The 20,325-nt window shown below is 39.3% G+C and overlaps 3 protein-coding genes across 4 annotated transcripts; 2 read left to right on the top strand and 1 right to left on the bottom strand.

Annotated features, from left to right (window-relative positions):
- On the top strand, positions 3–2,649 carry LOC109723524 (pentatricopeptide repeat-containing protein At1g03540). Its single transcript, XM_020251929.1, has one exon. It carries the CDS (start codon positions 415–417, stop codon positions 2,293–2,295), a length of 1,881 nt encoding a protein of 626 aa, XP_020107518.1. The 5' UTR covers positions 3–414; the 3' UTR covers positions 2,296–2,649.
- Positions 2,728–10,407, bottom strand: LOC109723523. Of its 2 annotated transcripts, none has more exons than XM_020251927.1 (8): positions 10,231–10,407; positions 9,078–9,181; positions 8,636–8,935; positions 7,414–7,888; positions 5,339–6,471; positions 4,727–4,939; positions 3,627–3,830; positions 2,728–3,130 (listed from the first exon to the last, which is right to left on the bottom strand). In XM_020251927.1, exons 2-8 carry the CDS (start codon positions 9,123–9,125, stop codon positions 3,053–3,055), a joined length of 2,451 nt encoding a protein of 816 aa, XP_020107516.1. In that variant the 5' UTR covers positions 9,126–9,181; positions 10,231–10,407; the 3' UTR covers positions 2,728–3,052. The 2 variants fall into 2 exon arrangements, with proteins under 2 accessions (XP_020107516.1, XP_020107517.1); XM_020251928.1 differs by having other exon boundaries at positions 5,339–6,339.
- Positions 13,345–19,294, top strand: LOC109723176. The gene is made up of 11 exons (XM_020251451.1): positions 13,345–13,587; positions 14,508–14,672; positions 14,849–14,939; positions 15,489–15,556; positions 15,634–15,722; positions 15,805–16,048; positions 16,372–16,484; positions 16,717–16,807; positions 17,034–17,162; positions 17,464–18,017; positions 18,414–19,294. The coding sequence occupies exons 2-11, from the start codon at positions 14,520–14,522 to the stop codon at positions 18,832–18,834; spliced, it is 1,953 nt and encodes a 650-aa protein (XP_020107040.1). The 5' UTR covers positions 13,345–13,587; positions 14,508–14,519; the 3' UTR covers positions 18,835–19,294.

Raw genomic sequence — 20,325 nt, 5'->3', positions numbered from 1 at the left:
ATTTTTCATGATTAATGTTCTAAATAAAATGAAAATCCAATCTGGATCCGTAGCATCTGAAACATTTGTGCAAAAATTACAAGATTCCAAAATCTATCCATTCTCAGGAATTAAGTAGAAAACAAAATGATTGTTTAATCTGTGAGAAATTAACCTTCAAAATTTATAATTGTCAATATAGAAGCAATTGCTGCATTACAAAACACATCCAGAATCGATTTATCGCATCCACAAATGAATCAACGATACAAATTTTCCTAATGTTGCACCAATTCGATGATTTCGTTTTGAAAGGTATCTATCTACAAAACTACTACAACAGAGAATTCGAAGCAGCGGTCCACGGTGGACCAGGTCCAGGAAGTAGTTTCTCCACCTTCTTGTGCAGCGCGTTCGCTTCGTTCCCGAACGATAATGATCTCTCCTCCTCGTCTCCTCCACTCCGAGATCCTCCGCCTATGCCGCTCCGGCGCCGTCTCCGCCGCGCTCCGCGCCCTCGACTCCGCCGATCCCCTCCTCCTCCCCTCCAAACCCATCCTCTACGCCTCCCTCCTCCAAAGCGCCACCACCCTCTCCCCCTCCCTCCCCCTCGGCCTCCAACTCCACGCGCGCGTCCTCAAATCCGGGCTCGACTCCGACCGCTTCGTCGGCAACAGCCTACTCTCGCTCTACTTCAAGCTCTCCCATGGCGACCTCTCCCTCGCCCGCCGGGCCTTCGACTCCCTCCCCCTCCCCGACGTCGTCTCCTGCACCTCCATCATCTCCGGCTACGCCCGCGCCGGCGAGCCCGCCGAGTCCCTCCGCTTGTTCGCGTCCATGCCGAGCTTCGGCGCCGATCCCAACGCCTTCACCCTCTCCGCCGCCGCGAAGGCGTGCTCCGATCTCGGTGACGTGAGGCTCGGCGGATCCGTCCATGGAATGGTTGTGGCTCGCGGGTTTGAATCCAATCTCGTGATCGCGAGCGCGCTGGTTGACATGTACGGGAGATGCTCCTCGCCGGAGGGTGCTCGCCGGGTGTTCGACGAAATGTCTGAGCCGGATCCCATTTGCTGGACTTCCATAATCTCCGCGCTAACGCGAAACGACCGATTTGAAGAAGCAGTTTTGCACTTCTACTTGATGATGCGGCGGGGGGTAGGGTTTCCTCCCGACGAATTCACGTTCGGGACGATCATGACAGCATTGGGCAATTTGGGTAGGGCGAGGCAAGGCAAAGAAGCTCATGCCAAGCTCATTACGACCGGGCTCTCCGGGAATGTGGTGGTGGAGAGTAGCACTCTTGATATGTATGCAAAATGCGCGCTCGTAGAAGATTCCCGCAGGGTGTTTGATAGAATGCCCGCGAAGAATGCAGTTTCCTGGTGCGCGTTGCTCGGCGGCTATTGCCAGAGTGGGGACCATGAAACTGTTCTCAGTCTATTTAGGGAGATGGATAAGAAGGAAGATCGGTACAGTTTGGGTACGATTCTGCGTTCCTGTGCAGGCCTTGCGGCCGTGAGACCGGGGAAAGAAGTCCATTGCCGGTTCTTGCGGACCGGAGGGTGGAGAGACGTCGTCGTGGAGTCCGCGCTTGTCGATTTATATGCGAAATGCGGTCTTATAGATTATGCGCATAGAGCGTTTGCGAAGATGCCGGTGCGGAATATGATAACTTGGAATGCTATGATATGTGGGTTTGCCCAAAATGGTCGTGCAGATCGAGCTATTGAGTTGTTCGCTGAGATGCTGAAAGAAGGAAGCAGGCCTGACTACATTAGCTTCATCGGGGTTCTTTTCGCATGTAGTCATGCAGGTTTAGTAGAAGAAGGGAGAGGGTATTTCTCATCGATGAGAGCACGTTACGGGATCGTAGCTGGGGTCGAGCATTACAATTGCATGGTCGATCTTCTCAGCCGAGTAGGGCTTCTTGAAGAAGCTGAAGCTTTAATAAGCGGCTCAGCTTTTAGAGATGATTCTTCTCTGTGGGCAGCTCTTTTGGGCGCCTGCTCTTCACATTCTGACCCAGCCATAGCGGAACGGGTGGCAAAGAAGATGATGGAATTGGAGCCTGAGTATCACTTGAGCTACGTTTTACTCGCAAATGTGTACAAGACGGTTGGCCGATGGGACAAGGCTTTGGAGATCAGGAGGTTGATGAGAGTGAGGGATGTACGAAAAACACCCGGTAAGAGCTGGATCGAGGTGAACCGGAACCGATGTAGTCACATCATGGGCAGTGATGATTTGTTGAAAGCCAAATTCGAAGATCTTGAAGAGTTAAATGCGGCCGAGGAAAGTGTATATTCTGCGAGATAGTGTCTGCTGATCTCTTTTCGATCAGAAGCTGCAACTTGCACCGTCTGCACCGTCTGTAAATATTTCAACAACCTGCGCGAGTTGCAGATCCCCCTTTGGGGGCACAATTGTGATGATTAAACAGCTCGTGGCAGCTCGCAGTGAGACGTAATGCCGCAGCAGCGCGACACCGGCTGGCCTTCGACAGTATGGTGTCGTTGAGGGGATTCAAGAGGATATGTTTGGACAGGATCGTGTGGATGTTTCCAGGGACAATCTCTGCCCGGTAATTTTATGGCAGTTCTAAATTATACATCAAATGATTCATATCAGACGATAATTGATTTAATAATATTGATGAGTAATAATTCTTTCTGTTTCAGTATTTTGATATGTGTGTATTGGAGTGTCATGTTAAGCACCCAAAAAAAAAAAAAAAGCAATAAGTCTGGCTTTAAGAACAAATGTTAACAATTGGATCTTTAAATAATGTCAAATACAGGATCTGCAGCAAACGCAAGTCAGCTTATTACAATCCAAAACAGCACATATACTGGTGAATACAAGCCATTCATGCTCGATCTGATTATATATTAACAAAATCTTTTACTGTATGAGGATCTTCTTTTGAGTCAGAAATTTTATAAGGACAACTCAAAACTGTACAACATGAGCAGCAGATTTGCCGAAGGAAAAACTAAATTAGGTCAAAATTTTGAAAACTCAAAGCACTCGCTTTCTCGTGCAGCTTTTGAGCAATGAGTTCTTGAAGGGCTCATTAGTATACACTTGGCCCAGAATGTTTCCGGTGTCCCGAAGAAAAGCTCATTTCTCCGAAGCCCTCTTCCAAATAATTCTGCAATGGACGGAAATAAACAAAGAGTAATTAAGCAATCCCTGTAAATGCAGTGTATTAGCTACAGATATTTAGCCATTTGATCTTATTGCAAATAGATTTTACATCTTGTGGTTTTATAAGCAACATGAGGAATAAGAAATAAACTACATGTTTGGCATAAATGCTTCTTTGGGTTTTTTTTTTTTTTTGGTTAATTTCAAAATATATGTTGTTAAAGGCTGCCTAGAGGTCAACTATTATAATTTTGTTATAGTTGAATTGTTTGCAAATTTCATATTCACAGGACTCGTTGACAACAACAAAAAAACATGCAAGAGTAACTTCTCTTTGTTTTTCGTTTTCTTGTTTCTCTAAAGATGACTTTGTGAGCTGTCTAACAATAAAAAAAAGCAAAACAAAGCAATTCATTTGATTGCCTGCAATAATGCCAAACATGCCCTAACATATGTAAAAGCATCTCCATATAATTAAGAGTAAAAATAAGCATACAAACCATGGTACTATCGTCCTCATTGAATTCCATTTCATACACATCCTCATCGAACTCCACTTGGTGCGCATATGTAACATGATGACTACTCGTCGCATGAAGTGACTTCTGTTTGTCTTCATAAAAGTCGAAGTCATCTAGAATTGAAGTCGCCAGTGGATAATCCTTGAAAATTTCCAGCATTTTTAGGCCTTGTGGAAGTCCTATCTGAAAAATGGAAAAAGAAAGGTAAGTGAAAAACAACACACTATGAAAGAAGTAAAAAAGCATCCACATAATTGGGCATATTTGGCTAGCTGAAGCTTCTACAGAAGTATTGTTCGAGTATCTGTTTGAAGTACCGCTACCAACTTCTTACACAAATTCTTCAAATTGGAGCCTTTTTTTATAGAGGCTGGGAAGCTTATTTAGCTTCCCACCGTAGTCCATAGCGGATGCCCCAGATTTTTTGTTTGTCCAACATGTGACTGCTGTTGTTTAGGGTAGAGAAGTTGTTATAGAAGCCAAGCCGAAAAGACAAGCGGTCAAAAATGCAAAGAGATACAAGGGATGCAAAAATGTTCCCGTGTGTGCTAACAAAAGTAAAAGAAATAGGCTTCTTCTAACAAAAGTCACAACCCTAAAAGATGAAAGATAAAATTGGTTTGTGCAAGGAGACATTAATCGAGTCCGCATGGATGAATCGATATGTCAACATTCTATCCAGCGCAATTGGTTCTTTGTTTCTTTTGTTGTTAAAAGCTCTTAAAATAGAAATGCACCAGTCAACAATTTTGACTGTTTAACTTTTCAGGATTTCCAATGTAGAAGCTTCTGTGTTTTAGCCCCTAGGGCAATTTTGCTCATTTCTGCTTTATGTAGATTAAAACAAGTATGAGAAGAGATGACAACATTTTGAGGGGTATCTAAAAAAATAATAGAATGAGCTACAAGCAATGAGCAATCCCAACTGTGCCTTTCAAGTACAAGTAACACTCAGAAATACTTCATTCTATTTTCAAGATGGAATATCTAGTATTATTGAAAGTCTTAAAGAAAAGATAAATGGAAATCTAAATTCTGAATTAATACATACTAAATGGAAGAATGAACTAATAGCGAACCTCTTGAGTATCTCTGCTGAAAGTTACAACCTGGTTGTCGTTGTTTTCAAGTTTAATACTATGAAAGTGCCTGTTCGGAATATCCTTTATTATGTGCCACGTCAGTGGGAAGAAGCCATTCCATCTATCCTGCTGCCAAAATTCCATGTTTTTTTTGAAATCAACAGGGCCTATCATCTCGGCCAATCCTACAAACTGGCCACTGGTATTAACCTGAAATCGAATATTATAAGGTAAACAATAATGATAATTAGAAATCAAAGGGCGATAAGGCATATTATACAGTTAAAAAAACAAAACTGCCGAGGTAAGATTCACATAATTCTTAGTAACTTTCTGAATCAAATTTGGTAGAATATGAAGAGTATAGAAGAATACAGAAGGAAATGTTAGGAAGGTAACCTGGTATAAAAAAAAAAAATACTTGTAAACGAGGGTATTAAAAAGTGGAGAGAACGAAACAAGTCAAGTTTTGGGTGGAAGGACCAAAACATACCTTGGAAATTTAAAGAGGAACAAAAGAATCCCTTAAATTATATTAATTTACGGTTCCATTAGAGGAAACATTAAGAAATCATAGACTGATATTTTCTATAGAGAAGAGCTACTCACCGAAAAGAATAGGAAGATAGGACACTTCGTACCCTTCTCCTTTACTACCATTTGTGCATCTCGAAAAGCCATATCAAGCTTCTTGTTTCCATATGTAGTGCTCGCCCAAACATTATACTTGATACTCTTCTGGACATCATCTTCACTAAACGACTTTATCATGAAGAACTTGGCCTGTTCATACTTGGTCTCAAAGTCCGGTTTGTTATATTGGTCTCTAGCAATAGACTGCTTCATGCTGTATTTCTCATCAGATGATGCCAATGAGTTATTCGATCTGTCGGCACGGGGACCGCGAACTAGCTCAGTTGAGAAATTATTCATTTCATTCATATTAAAATGGTCATTATTGTTTACAATCTGGTCAACTGGTCTGGATTCGCTAAGATTATTTCCTGGAAAATATCCAACGTCTTGATTAGAAAGCGAAGGAATCTCGTCCCTATAACAGTGATTCTTAGGAGAAAATCCACCTCGGCCTTGACTAGAAAGTGAAGGGATCTCATCACAATAATGATTATTTCTAGCGGAATATCCAACTTGGCCTTGCTTAGAAAGTGAAGGGATCTTGTCACCACACTGGAGGTATTTAGAAGAATATCGGCCTTGCCCTTGGCTAGAAAGTGAAGGGATCTCATCACCATAGTGGTGATTTCTAGAAGAATATCCAACTTGGCCTAGTTTAGAAAGTGACGGGATCTCGTCACCATACTGGAGGTATTTAGGAGAATATCGGCCTTGCCCTTGGCTAGAAAGTGAAGGGATCTCGTCACCATAGTGGTGATTCCTCGAAGAATATCCAACTTGGCCTTGTTTAGAAAGTGACGGGATCTCATCGCCATAGTGGTTGTTTTTAGAAGAGTATTGGCCTTGCCCTTGGCTAGAAAGTGAAGGGATCTTGTCACCGTAGTGGTGATTCCTCGAAGAATATCCAACTTGGCCTTGTTTAGAAAGTGACGGGATCTCATCGCCATAGTGGTTGTTTTTAGAAGAGTATCGGCCTTGCCCTTGGCTAGAAAGTGAAGGGATCTCGTCACCATAGTGGTGATTCCTTGAAGAATATCCAACTTGGCCTTGTTTAGAAAGTGACGGGATCTCATCGCCATAGTGGTTGTTTTTAGAAGAGTATTGGCCTTGCCCTTGGCTAGAAAGTGAAGGGATCTCATCACCATAGTGGTGATTTCTAGAAGAGTATCCAACTTGGACTTGTTTAGAAAGCGAAGGGATCTCGTCAGCATACTGGAGGTTTTTAGAAGAATATCGGCCTTGCCCGTGGCTAAAAAGTGAAGGGATCTCATCACCGCAGGAGTGATTTCTAGCAAAATGTCCTCCTTGCCTTTTACTAGAAAGTGAAGGGATCTCATCACCATAGTGATCATTTTTAGGAGAGAATCGGCCTTGCCCATGGCTAGAAAGTGAAGGGATCTCATCACCATAGTGATCATTTTTAGGAGAGAATTGGCGTTGCCCATGCCTAGAAAGTGAAGGAATCTCGTCACCATAGCGATGATTTTTAGGAAAATTTCGGCCTTGCCGGTGCCTAGAAAGTGAAGGGATCTCATCACCATATTGGTGATTTTTATGAACAAATCGGCATTGCCCATGACTAGAGAGTGAAGGGATCTCGTCGCTGTAGCGGTGAAGTTGAGTAGATCTAACAGAGGGCGGTTGAGCCTGAAGCATTCATTATAACAAATTAGAAGTCAAGTGTGCAAATAAAAAAAAAAATTATTATACAGAACCCTGTTATCAATTTTCTATCTTTCACAAATGTAGCAAGACTTTAGCTTACAGCAATAAATATCACTTAAATATGAGTATATTGAAAAAAAAAAAAACAAACAAACAAATCAAGGTAGAATAAAGCATAGCTACATAAATAGTTAAACGAGTCACCTGCTCGACGGTTCATTCGTAAAGGAATTGCTGCCTAATTTTACAATCACATGTTGTGCGGACCTTGATTAAAAAGAAAGAAATAGTTTCTTGGTGTGTACGGAAATGCCTTAAATTAACTACTAAAATACCTCAAATTAAAATGAAATAGGTTAGTAGATAAGCTGAAGGATTANGGCCTTGCCCTTGGCTAGAAAGTGAAGGGATCTCATCACCATAGTGGTGATTTCTAGAAGAGTATCCAACTTGGACTTGTTTAGAAAGCGAAGGGATCTCGTCAGCATACTGGAGGTTTTTAGAAGAATATCGGCCTTGCCCGTGGCTAAAAAGTGAAGGGATCTCATCACCGCAGGAGTGATTTCTAGCAAAATGTCCTCCTTGCCTTTTACTAGAAAGTGAAGGGATCTCATCACCATAGTGATCATTTTTAGGAGAGAATTGGCGTTGCCCATGCCTAGAAAGTGAAGGAATCTCGTCACCATAGCGATGATTTTTAGGAAAATTTCGGCCTTGCCGGTGCCTAGAAAGTGAAGGGATCTCATCACCATATTGGTGATTTTTATGAACAAATCGGCATTGCCCATGACTAGAGAGTGAAGGGATCTCGTCGCTGTAGCGGTGAAGTTGAGTAGATCTAACAGAGGGCGGTTGAGCCTGAAGCATTCATTATAACAAATTAGAAGTCAAGTGTGCAAATAAAAAAAAAAATTATTATACAGAACCCTGTTATCAATTTTCTATCTTTCACAAATGTAGCAAGACTTTAGCTTACAGCAATAAATATCACTTAAATATGAGTATATTGAAAAAAAAAAAAACAAACAAACAAATCAAGGTAGAATAAAGCATAGCTACATAAATAGTTAAACGAGTCACCTGCTCGACGGTTCATTCGTAAAGGAATTGCTGCCTAATTTTACAATCACATGTTGTGCGGACCTTGATTAAAAAGAAAGAAATAGTTTCTTGGTGTGTACGGAAATGCCTTAAATTAACTACTAAAATACCTCAAATTAAAATGAAATAGGTTAGTAGATAAGCTGAAGGATTAGTTGAGAGATGAATTGTTAAACATTTGAGGTTTGTGCAGTCAAAATCTTCCAAACACAAGAGCCAGAAACACCTTACGATGGTTTTTGATATCTTTTCTAGTATAAATCTAATAAATCATTAATCAATGTCAAAGAATATCAGGTTAGGGTCCTTCAGAATACAAATGTATAAAAATTCACTTGCAACTTTTTTGCATTGCTCATTACTAAGGTTCAGGTGATCAAAATGCTCTAAGAAACAACAGTTGCATCACTGCCTTTCTACCAGTACATTTACACAGAAATGTTTGGACTGCGTCATGTTAGGGATATTTAAAGCAAAACTAATGCTTAAAAGAACAGCTGATACCTTCTTCATAGGTGTAGAAGCTTTGATATCAACACCAACTTTTCCGGTTGTAGAGTATGGACTTTTCGAATAGCCCCCGTCAGCAAAACTTGGGGTAGGAGCACCTGGGTTTGATTTGTCATTAAACGAGGCTTTATTTCTCATATCTCGAACAGCCGATCTTGAATCTTGTGAGGAAATCGGGACCGATTCTAACCCAAAAGTAGCAACTTCCCCAGAATATCCTACTCCTGGAGACGAGCTGGCCGGTCGGGCATGATCCTGTCTGTTAACTGCCTTACCTTGCTCTACTTGAGTACCCTGAAAAGAGATACCATTAAGAACATACAACATCCGAGGTGCATTTTTCGCAATTCATCTGAATGAAGGCACAAAGCTAAGTAATTCGGAGCTAGATAAAAAGGTATCTATTAGTATGCAATAAATCCAAAAGATCACATACCGGATTCTCTCCTAAGACATCTGGCGAAAAGTCATCCTTTGAATCCATGTCCAGATGCTCAGAAGCTGTACAGAGAGCGAAGGTCCAATTTGATGCTGTAGATTCTGTTATAGAAGTAAGCTGTTAGAGGTATTATAATATAGTGTTTCTCCTTATAGCGTTACTCATACAACACTTCATCCAGCAGCACTATGGCGTCATGTTGCAGCGTGAGCAATAATTATGCCCGTTCGGAAAAGCATGTAGGATTATGAATCCGCAAACTAAGGTTCCAATGCAACAATTCCCACATAACTTTAACAGTTCTTCCGTGTTTGTTGGGCCGCTAATCACACTCTTTTCTTTGGATTAGCGTAATGCGCGTAAAGCTGCCGCGGCAGCCACCTAAACTCATACTTAAAAAGAGCCTAAGGGCCAAACAGGCCCTAATTCTAACACTCCTTCTCTCTGCGTTTACTATTATAACCACAATTCTCTGTACCACCACAGTAGAATGCCTAATACTTGAGACCACACTGTAAACCACAAAATAAAAATAAAAAAGGAACCTTTTACCACTCATAAACTTCTGATGTAGTCAGAGGCTCCTCCAAAGGAAGAAAACACAGGTAAATTAATACAAATAGAAGAAAATTCCAAAAACAAAAAAAGGAAGAGAAAAAAAAATCTCATCTTTATCTCTTTCCCAAGAAAAAACTACTTTTTTTTTTGGGAAACGACAATGCATACAACAAACCTAATTCTAATCAATACCACCTCCCCAGCTCGAAATACGTGCATTAAGTAGGTAATATTGTGAGAGGCGTTACATAAAACGTTACATAAAAGGTAAAATCAATTTCATCTTTAAGAAGAATAAAATTCATTCCCTGAATAATAATCTCCAACAAAACTAATATATAACAAAAAAGCTGCGATTTTTATCCAATAATTTCCAAAATAAACTTAAACGAGAACAACTACAACAATATCTAATTACTAAATAGATCAAAATCTGAGATTTGTGCGCACAAAATACGACAATGTATCTTTTCTACTTTGAGATATGGTAAATTTGATGTCACTTCTTTTGGATAGCGACGAACTACGACGTTGTAGAGAGAGAGAGAGAGAGAGAGAGAGAGAGAGAGAGAGAGAGCGAGGAATTGCTCACCGGAAAGTGGCTTCCGCTGCTCGGAAAAGCACTGCGTCGCGAAGCGGTGCTTCTCCCGCGTTGGAGGAGATGAGGAAGCGGAGTGGATTAATGAGTAAAAATAAAAATAAAAATAAAAGGGAGTTTCGATCCTCTTTTATTTTTTATTTTTTTTCTTTTCTTATGATCTTTTTGGGTTGTGGAGTATGAGTTTCGAAGGGAAAAAGAGAAATCAGGGTATGACGAACCAAGGCGGTGTCGACTTCCTATCCACCGTCGATCTCACCATTTAATTTAATCCTTACCGTTAAATCAGTGAAAGCTTTGGGTTTTATAGATCAAAGAGAATTTGATGGCTAAGATTAAAATACACGGTGAATAGTTTACTGTATTCAACTTAACTTGTACAATGTTTAATACAATAAACACGATAAATATTAAAAGGATATGATTCAAGTAAAATATGAAAAAGACACGGTAACTAATTTATCGTGTTTAATTTAACCGACCATACTCACGTAACGCTTATATGGCGAGAATACCGTCAATCTTGTAAATATAAATTTTATAAAATTGTTTATGAAAAAAAAAATTGCGGGGCTAAAAGCTTAAAAAAGCCCAATACATGATGTGATGGACGGAAAGATGTAGTTCGGTGCACGGGTTATAGAGTGCACTGGGTGCAAGGAATAGTTTCCCTTGTGAACGGGCATGATATCGGACTGAGAACGGGCCGGATCCGAGAATTTACTTATTCGGTAAGATTATGGAATCCGACTAGGTTTGATATTCACACTTGGTATCCGATTCGGCTTCTTCTATAGAAAGAACTTATTTTAATTGCAAGTTTGATAAGTGCAACTTTTAAATTTTTTTTTTAAATTTTTTTTGTGGTATAAAATGAAGTTATTTTTGACCGTTTGATAAAAATGTTTCCGAAGAAAATATTAGGATTGCTAAGGAGAGTTTCAAAAAAAATAGAAAATGTTGTGCCTTTTCTCATACTACTAAATTACATTTTCTTTTTTTTTTTAGAACCTATAAGATGATACTTACAAATTATAGGTCAATTGTTAAAACAATAATAATAGTTTTGAGTAATTGACTTAAAATTTAAAATGAAAAGTTTTTTTTTGAGAAATAGATAGCAAACTATTTGCTTCATTCATTAAGTTTAAATGAACTGAGCGTACAAGTTGGAAGCAGTTTAGGCCTCCGAAAAACCGGCAAAAAGATAGAAATGAAAAACAAAAGGAACAACAAGGTAACAAAAGAAAGAGGAACAGAGAAGGGAGGAACAGGAGAGATATCAGAGCATTGTGGTTCAATTGCTGATCAGTAGTTTGACATGTTCAAGAGACCCTATGGCATTGGGCGGCTTTCCTCTGAAAACGGAGTTGTTTCTGTCCATCCAGACTACCCACCAAGTCCCAGCCAGGAGAATCAAACCTTGTCTTCTCAACGAATTTAAAATGAAAAGTTGAAATAGAAAGAATATCAATCATATAGATAGAGAAACAATATACATCACTTCATTTTTTCTTGGAAAATATCATCATCAATTTATAATAATCTGAGCTAGAACACAAAAGTTACAGCAATTTTTGTGTTTTGGTTTTAATTTTTAAAATATTCACTGCAATCTTTTGTTTTTTTGAAAATATGAATCAATTAACATTCAAATTTGGAACCTGGAGTATCAATCATCAAGCTCTTTGCCACTTGTGGTAGTAACGATTCGCTAATTTCAATTTAATTCATCAGATTTTAGTTGAAATTGAAACTCTTCATGGATTCATTTCTTTGCCAGGAAGGATGGTTATTGCCTATTGGGTCTAACTTTTAAAGCGATTGTTTAATTAAAAAGGTTTTCGAGCTTTAGTCATGGCTAAAACCAAAAAGAGATTTTGAGTTTCGCAAACATAAGGTTTCTTTTTTGTTTTTGTATATTTCTGGTATCTGAAAGTGTATCTTTCAAATCGTCGCTCAAACAGTTTTTCTACATAAACTTCAGCTGAGCGAAGGTAACAGACCGAGCGATCTCGTTGCCATCAACTTGCCATTGCCATAAGTGTAAAAAGTTCCTTAGAATAAAGAGACTCTTTCTTCATGCTTCAAAAAAGCCCAAATGAATAGAGCCATGTACAAGGATTTTCCCTCTCCACTTTGCCTTTTCATCCTAAACAAGAAGAGCACAAAGTGGATAAAGCTATTTAATATAAAGTCATAGTAAAGCCCCTCAAGCCACTTATGCATGTGCCCTCTCTGACATTTATACTGAACCATCTTATTCACACAGTAAAACAGTATATCAAAATTGTTTTCCTCTTTAGAAATTATATACAATCCCTGCACCAGTTAGGTGGGGTGTTCATTGCACTTCTACTGGCCTACTTTATTATAATAGCAACTATGTCAGTGAAACCTTTTAGGAATTTCCCAATTTATAAGTTTGAAAAATGTGACCTTTGTTCTCAAGATCTCAATGCATTTGTGTGAAACCTTCTTAATTAGGGATTAGATCCATGAGAATAATAAACTAGTTACTAGTTAGTCTATTCTTGCTTGAGTTAACAGAAGTTTGAAGCTCGGGGAGACGATTTTCTCCTTAGAGGCAAAAATAGAGAGTTGGAGAAATTGTAACGACGGATAAAACAGCAATAAAGAGGGTCTTGGGTTTGATTCTTATACAGATCAGAGGTGAAAGTATAATGAAAAAGAAAATTAGATTTAAAGTGGTTTGACATATCAAAAAATGTTACCGACTGTTCTAAGCGCAAGTGATAAAGAACTTGATGATTGGTATATGAGATCTTAAATTCGAATTCTAATTGATTCGTATTTTTTTTACGATAAATTACGGTAAAACAAACATGCCTCGTTGGAAGTCACTTTAGTTCCAAGTTGCATCCAGATAACTCGGACCCATATTCCGTGAACCAGGCCGCGCCCACTTCCGCTTTCCTGCACATCGGCTACGGATTTGATCAATGAGATTGTGACCTGCTACTTGTAAGCGCTGCAACAATTTTTCTTTGTTTTTTTTTTTGTTTTTTTGCATTTTTTTGTTTTTTTGAATAATCCGGATAAGTCCATATCTTCTTCTTCGTATATATATATTTACGAAGATACACGCACTCTCGCGGAGATCACTTTGCTGTGTTTTTATCGCCTCAAAAATTATTACCCCAACGAAAAAAAAATAAAAAAATAAAAAAATAAAAAACACTTCGACACTCAACTCTTCAGATTCCACTTCCCCTTCCGCCTCGATCCTCATCGATCTCTCTCGCCTCTCCCCTGCGCCGATCCCATCTCTGCGCTCCGCGCTCCCCCGGCGCCTCCTCCGATCCCCGGAGGTGGTGGCGCGCGCCGTAGGTACGATCACCCGCCCCCTCTTCTTCTTCCTCCTCCTCATTGCGCTCGGAGAAGCGGCGGAGTCGAAGCTCTCGATCTAGATCTCTATGTGCTCTACTGATCCATTTGCCTTGTTGAAGTGGTTCGAGGTGTTTGATTGTGATCGGTGCGAGCGAGGGGAGTAGTGATCAAAACCCTAATTCTTTAGATTATACGGTTGTGGAGATTTTGTAGATCTCAGGTTGTTGAATAGGGTAAGAAGTGTTCGTTGGGGTTTTCTTGCCCATTCGAATCTTAGCTGAGGGAGGCGACTTAGATTTGAATGTGCCTCTGCTTTTGAGATTAGAGCTTTTGCGGATTATTGTAGATGAGGAACTTAAAGTTTGGATTTTGCAACAAGATCAGGAAAAATCAGAGCATCTTTACGCCTTTATGTCAAGTGCATTTTGCATTGTACTTGTAAAGCATAGTTGATGATTCGATTTGGTGCAATATACTGACAGTTAAGTTAGTACCTCAGCTTACAACTTAGCATTGCAGTTCATTTGCTTGTGCCGTATCAGTTCTTAGTTGCCGAAGAGTCACTTATTTTGTGGTTTTTGGTACTTTTGGTTTGAGATCTATTGCTTAAACTTCTTTAAAGATATGCATTGGTAACATCAGTTATACATCTTGTCATTTGATGTTAACCAACGTTTGTTTTGTTGTAATAAGCAAAGATATGAAGTATGTTTGTCCAGCAGAGGGAGGACTTCTGAATTTGCATTACTTTGTCTTTGCGATAAATTGATATTCTAAATATATGTTCAATTTAGAAGAATTTTGTGCCACTTGTTTTGCTTCATTGAACACACAATACATAGACAGATATATCCAAAGCATGTACTATATGTGTGCTGTGTTCAAGAATAAGCTTGTTTCGTGTGGTTTTGACAACGCAGAAATGAAATAAGATGTTTCACAAGAGCAAGATCAAGTTGGCTGCGCTTGTCGGAATTGCCTTGTCTGTAGTGTCTTTGTTGGTGCACCTCCTCCTTGCAAATTATTCAAGTGGGAATATTACACAGTACAAGATATATGTGGATGATTTCTATCCAATTGGGCAAGTATGTCAACCATTCCATTATAATAATCATGTACTTGTTCAGAGACGTTAATGTAACTGTTTGAAGTGGATTCAGAATTTGTATCAGAAATTCTTTAAATGAATAGTTTCTATAATAAACTTTAGGTGGAAAATATGTTTGCCGCAATTATTGAATTTTTTTTTTTTTTAATGCAGCAACAGAAACTCCGAAGTCGAAAGTTATGGGGCCCAGTGAGCTCTCTAGATGCCTTACAACCATTTGCTAACCCTAGAAAATTCTACCCTGGTAATACTGACTCCAGCAACTGCTTTTGTATTTCTTCAACCTTTTTTACTTAATCGCTTTTGTTTGATACTGTCTAGAAATATTTCAGTAAAAGCTAAATGCTCACATATTGGCAAAATATATATCCTACTGGGGTCTAAGATTTAATTCTAAGACTTGCACTTTATTTTGGTTGCTTATTTGGCATAGCTAACTTCTTATTGAGGGGAACTTAAATTGGATAAACTTTGCTCTTTTAGCTGTATTCTGAGTCTCTGAATTGCCACCACTCGAAAGATATGGAAAAGACCAAAGCGTTGCCGTTATTAGTTGTTAATTAATTCAAGAAAGCTTTAGTAAAATCTATTCTAAAATTCCTTATATCCTCATAAATTGGTCATTCTAATAGTTTGCTTTTTGAGTAACTAACTTTGTCAGGTTGGAATGGATAAATTTTGGAAACACTTCCTGCACAAGCCTTTTGGAATAGAAAATTGGAGCCGGTCTCTCTTTCTTAAAATGACTGAAAATTGATCTTTTTCTGAAACTTCCTGTTGCATATTCTTATAGTTCCCAGCGAGCAGAACGGTTTCATCTATGCAAAGATACATGGTGGATTTGACAAAATAAGATCTTCTGTGAGTTTCTTTTCTGTAAGATTCTTGGTATGGACTTTTTCTTTTGGAAATTTGTGACATGTTCTTTCATTTGCTAGATCTGTGATCTTGTCGCAGTCTCTAGACTTCTCAATGCTACTCTAGTTATTCCAGAAATACAAGAGAGTCTTCGCTCTAAAGGCATCAGGTTCCCCTTCTTTACTATGAATATTTAGCTTTTAGTTAATTTTTTATACTTACATAATTACTGTTGTCATTGTGCTTTGCAGTTCAAAATTCAAAAGTTTTTCTTATATTTACAATGAGGAGCAGTTCATAACAGCACTTGCAAGTGATGTAATCATTGTCAAAAGCTTGCCGCTGGACCTGAAAGAGGCTAGAAAAAAGACTAAGTTTCCTACAATTTCACTTAGAAAATCAGCCTCCCCGAGTTTCTTTATCAGAGAAGTCTTACCCAAACTTAAACAATCAAAAGTTGTTGGGCTAGTAATCACCAATGGTCGATGCCTTGAGGTGTGAGCTTATTCTATTTCCATTGTTCACTTTTCTTGTCTTCTATATGTCTCCTGTACAACTTAAGTATTTGTTTTCGATCTACAACGGATCCGCATACTATGATTGCGAAATTGTCTCGCTTCTTCTATATGCTGGATCTTTCGACTTGTGAGGACAGTTTGATGATCCCTCCATGCCTGTTTACTAACTTTTGAAATTTTATATACACTTAACTGCTGGTTTTCTGTTGAGTAGTTTGATAGATATTTTTAATATACAGAGACTGAAAGTTGTGTTTTTTTGTAAGAGTTCCTGATCATGTTCTCATATGCTTTCTGTAGTCTATTCTTCCTCCAAGCATGGTCGAGTATCAGAGGCTCAGATGCAGGGTAGCCTTCCATGCCCTGCAGTTCCGCCAAGAAATTCAGGAACTTGGAAACCGACTTGTAGAGAGGTAAAACTATTAGCTCTGCAGCAATTATATGTGATTAAAAGATCAAATTCTTTTCTTATAACATAAGTTTAAATTCATAATTTGTTGCACTGCTATATGAGGTCGAGACTTCCACTTACCTTGAATCGTAGGCTGTAAAACATTATGCTGATTTTAGAATTGTACAAGTGGTGGTCTTGTTCATCCATTACTGCTTCCTATTATTGTTTTCCAATCTTGTTGTAATTTGCAGATTGCGAGCATCTGGCCGTCCTTATCTAGCATATCACCCAGGTCTTGTGAGAGATACTCTAGCTTTTCATGGATGTGCTGAACTTTTCCAGGTTGGTGAAGAATAATCTGTCATCAAGCATTCAATGAAACCTAGTGTTTTTGTTGCTTTAACTTTTATATCATTTTGTTTGTCGTAAGATTTATTCTTGATAATCATCGCTTGCCATTGCGTGTCGTGTAGAAGTGCCACTCAGTTGTTTATTTTACTCTTTTTTTAGTCTCTTTCTCTCTTTCTATATCTCTGTCTGTAACTGATCTTTCACTTAACCTTGTTAGGATGTTCACACAGAACTGATACAATATAGAAGGCAGCAGATGATTAAACTTGGAACTTTGAAGGAAGAACTGAGTGTTGATTCGGTTGCTAGAAAGAAAAATGGTTCATGTCCACTCATGCCTGAAGAGGTAATTAGCTAATTTATGCAGCACAGTTTGAAGTTGTTTTCTCCAACTTCGAATAAAAACATGCTGCTTATAAAGTATAATCAACTTAATGCTGGTATATTTCAAGACTCCCCCGTCCAACTTTTTCATTGTACCCTGTTGCAAGTTTTGTTTTTCTTTTTCATTTTGATTACTGTGCTTCAAAAATGAATATGTTTGTTTATATTACATGTTTTTAATACTCTGTTCCACTCTAGAGTGAGATACTTTATTCTTGGGCAAGTGTTCTCCAACCATCCCATTTTGTTTTTTCTTTTGGTAGGTTGGACTTCTTCTTCGAGCATTAGGCTACCCGCCAAATACAATTATATACTTAGCTGGTGCTGAGACTTTTGGTGGGCAGAGGATTCTTATCCCTTTACGGGCCATGTACTCAAACTTGGTCGATCGTTCTTCCTTATGCAGCGAGAGAGAGTTGTTCAATCTGATTGGACCAGAATCCCCTCTCCCCTCTAACATGCCTCATCCTCCGCCAATCAAAAGTGAGAAACAACTTATTGAAGAGTGGAAGAGAGCTGGCCCCCGTCCCCGACCCCTCCCTCCACCTCCGGCTCGGCCCTTCTATCAGCACGAGAAAGAAGGTTGGTATGGTTGGATTTCAGAGACCGACATTGAGCCGGATCCTTCGCCCATGGATCTAAGGATGCAAGCACACCGGTTGCTGTGGGACGCTCTAGACTATTATGTTTCTATTGAAGCTGATGCATTTTTTCCTGGTTTTAATAACGATGGGAGGGGGTGGCCGGATTATTCGGGCTTGATCATGGGGCACCGGTTGTATCAGAAGGCCTCTGGCATGACTTATCGCCCTGACAGGTAAATAAGTTTTTATGCTGGTATGTTACGGTTGGAGATACCGAGATAGTATCGACATTAGTAAAGAGAAACTCTTTGTGCTTCTCCATCAGCAGTTGCTGATATTGATGGTAAACAAATATAAATTTTTAAGAAAAAATTCATAAGGCTAGATTTCCATGCCATCTCTCAACATTTAATCCATTAGCCAAAGCTCTCTATTAATTTTTAAGCAATTTAAGGATGTGCTACTTCTGTAAAGTTAATACTTGCTATGTAAGCGATTATCTCATGAACTTTGACTTGTATGCCTGGATTCCAGGCTATCTCAGAAGTCTGAGTGACCGTAAATTTTAATCCAACAAAATGTGGCATATATTTTCCTGTACTAATAGATTCCTCTTAATTTTTCGCCAGAAAAAGCATTGTTGAGCTATTTGGAACCCTCAATGATCATCTATATCATCCTCCACGTAATTGGACCATCTCGTTGCGGGAACTTCTTAACAAGAGTGCGGGCGTGGATGGGTTCGTTGCAGAGGCCCGACTGTTGAAGCCCACATCTTTCCTTTCTCACCCATTGCCCGAGTGTTCCTGTAGAGCTTCCAACCTCATCGGCTCCGCAAGCCCCGAAAAGGATAGCTACGGCCAACTAGTATACGGAGGTGAGGACGAATGTCCTGAATGGATTAAACGCGGTCTGGCAATAGTTTCTGCAGAGGTGAGTGACGACGACGAAGGTGACTTACCCGAAGAAGATGATGAGGCACAGGAGCAGCCAGAATCTGACGCCAATAGATCTTCAGAGCAAGATGAAGAGATGGATCCTGATGATTGAAGAAATTTTAGTTATACTGTGAGTAGCCTTTTTGTTGCTCTTAGTCCACAATAGTGCGAGCCGACGATCACAATCTGAATAGAGGCCAACCTAACACTGCAAGCAAATACGTGAGCAGGGTTGAGATTAAAAGTGCATGCTTAGACCTCCGGCAAGCAGTGTCAATACTTAAATACTCTTCTTCTTCTTTTCTTTTTTTTGCACTTCTTTTGAAATTCCCTGAACCCTTTGTATATTCTAGTGTGTTGCTAGGAGTACATTTTTTATCAGCTTTCTCTCTCTCTTTCTTTTCTTTTTTTTTTCCCTTGCCTAAGGCAGTAGATTCTCTTACACTCAAGATTCATTGGGGGCCCTGTGAACTTCTGACAAATAGAATTTTTGTAGAAACAGTTGTATTAGTGATTTGGAATTTTTCCTTTTCCAACTGTTCTCTGTGTGAAAATTATTTTTCTCTGGTATACATTGTATCGCCTTTTCCTGGGATTGAATTCATTGAATATTGTAAAAGAGGTCAACAATAGAAGTGACTTTGTTAATTACACCACTCTTGAGAATTTGTGGTTGAGGAGTCGGTGAGGATTTGTGGGCATGCTATTGGTCGGTTTGACGCTACCAACTTTACTACAAGATGAGGCTTGACATTTGATAAAGAAAAAGTTATGTAGTGCAGGGCTGAAATAGTGAGCTTATCTTAATAGTCTCGAACAGATAATCTCAGGTTTTTTTTTAAAAAAAATTGCTTTCGTTTTAGTGAAAACCTATGGAGGAGATTTTGATGAAAAATTGTTTTGCCTTGCGAACAACTATGGCCCCAATGATGCTCCTGCTCGAGCCCTGTCAGATGTGCTCGTATAAATTTAATTTGCTAGGAAAGAACCAAATACAAGAGGGGCATTCTCGTTATTTACCGTCAAACGAGGGTGAATATTGAAAGCAAATCTCAATATCATAGCACTGCGGCTTCACCGCAGGGTTCAGTTATAGTCCTTGGTGAGAGATGGGGTAGAGGAATTTAGGAGACTGATCATGAGGATGAGAGAAAGCTCAGAGGCATGTTCAAGTCATTCTCACACACAATGGGTGCGTGTCGCCCTTGCAAACTTAATTTCGATATGAGCCGTCGAATAGCACTTAATCGGACATGTGCCTTGGACCCTACTGAACCACTAACACAATTTGGAAACCAATTATTGTTCAAGGCCAGAGCGTTCAGGGTCGTTGGGGAGAGTTTCGGCTCAAATTATATCATTTCTCCATGTTGCTTCGTACCTCTGTTTGCTCATTTCCTTTGTCTTGTATTTTTTCGTTCTCCGAGGCCATGTTGCTTCAATTCTGTCGCTGAGTTCATCAACTTAATAAATGAAGCGATAACATGTTATTCTTTTCCTCAAAAAATAATTCAGGTCTGTGGCCTTGTGGGCGTTATATGATCTAGGCATTCACCACGTGTAAAGGTTTGTGTCGTATTTTGAAGTGAACAGGATACTACCT

The sequence above is a fragment of the Ananas comosus genome, linkage group 17, assembly GCF_001540865.1.
Source record: "Ananas comosus cultivar F153 linkage group 17, ASM154086v1, whole genome shotgun sequence".
Classification (NCBI taxonomy): Eukaryota; Viridiplantae; Streptophyta; class Magnoliopsida; order Poales; family Bromeliaceae; genus Ananas; species Ananas comosus.
This window is presented reverse-complemented; position numbering and strand designations above follow the sequence as displayed.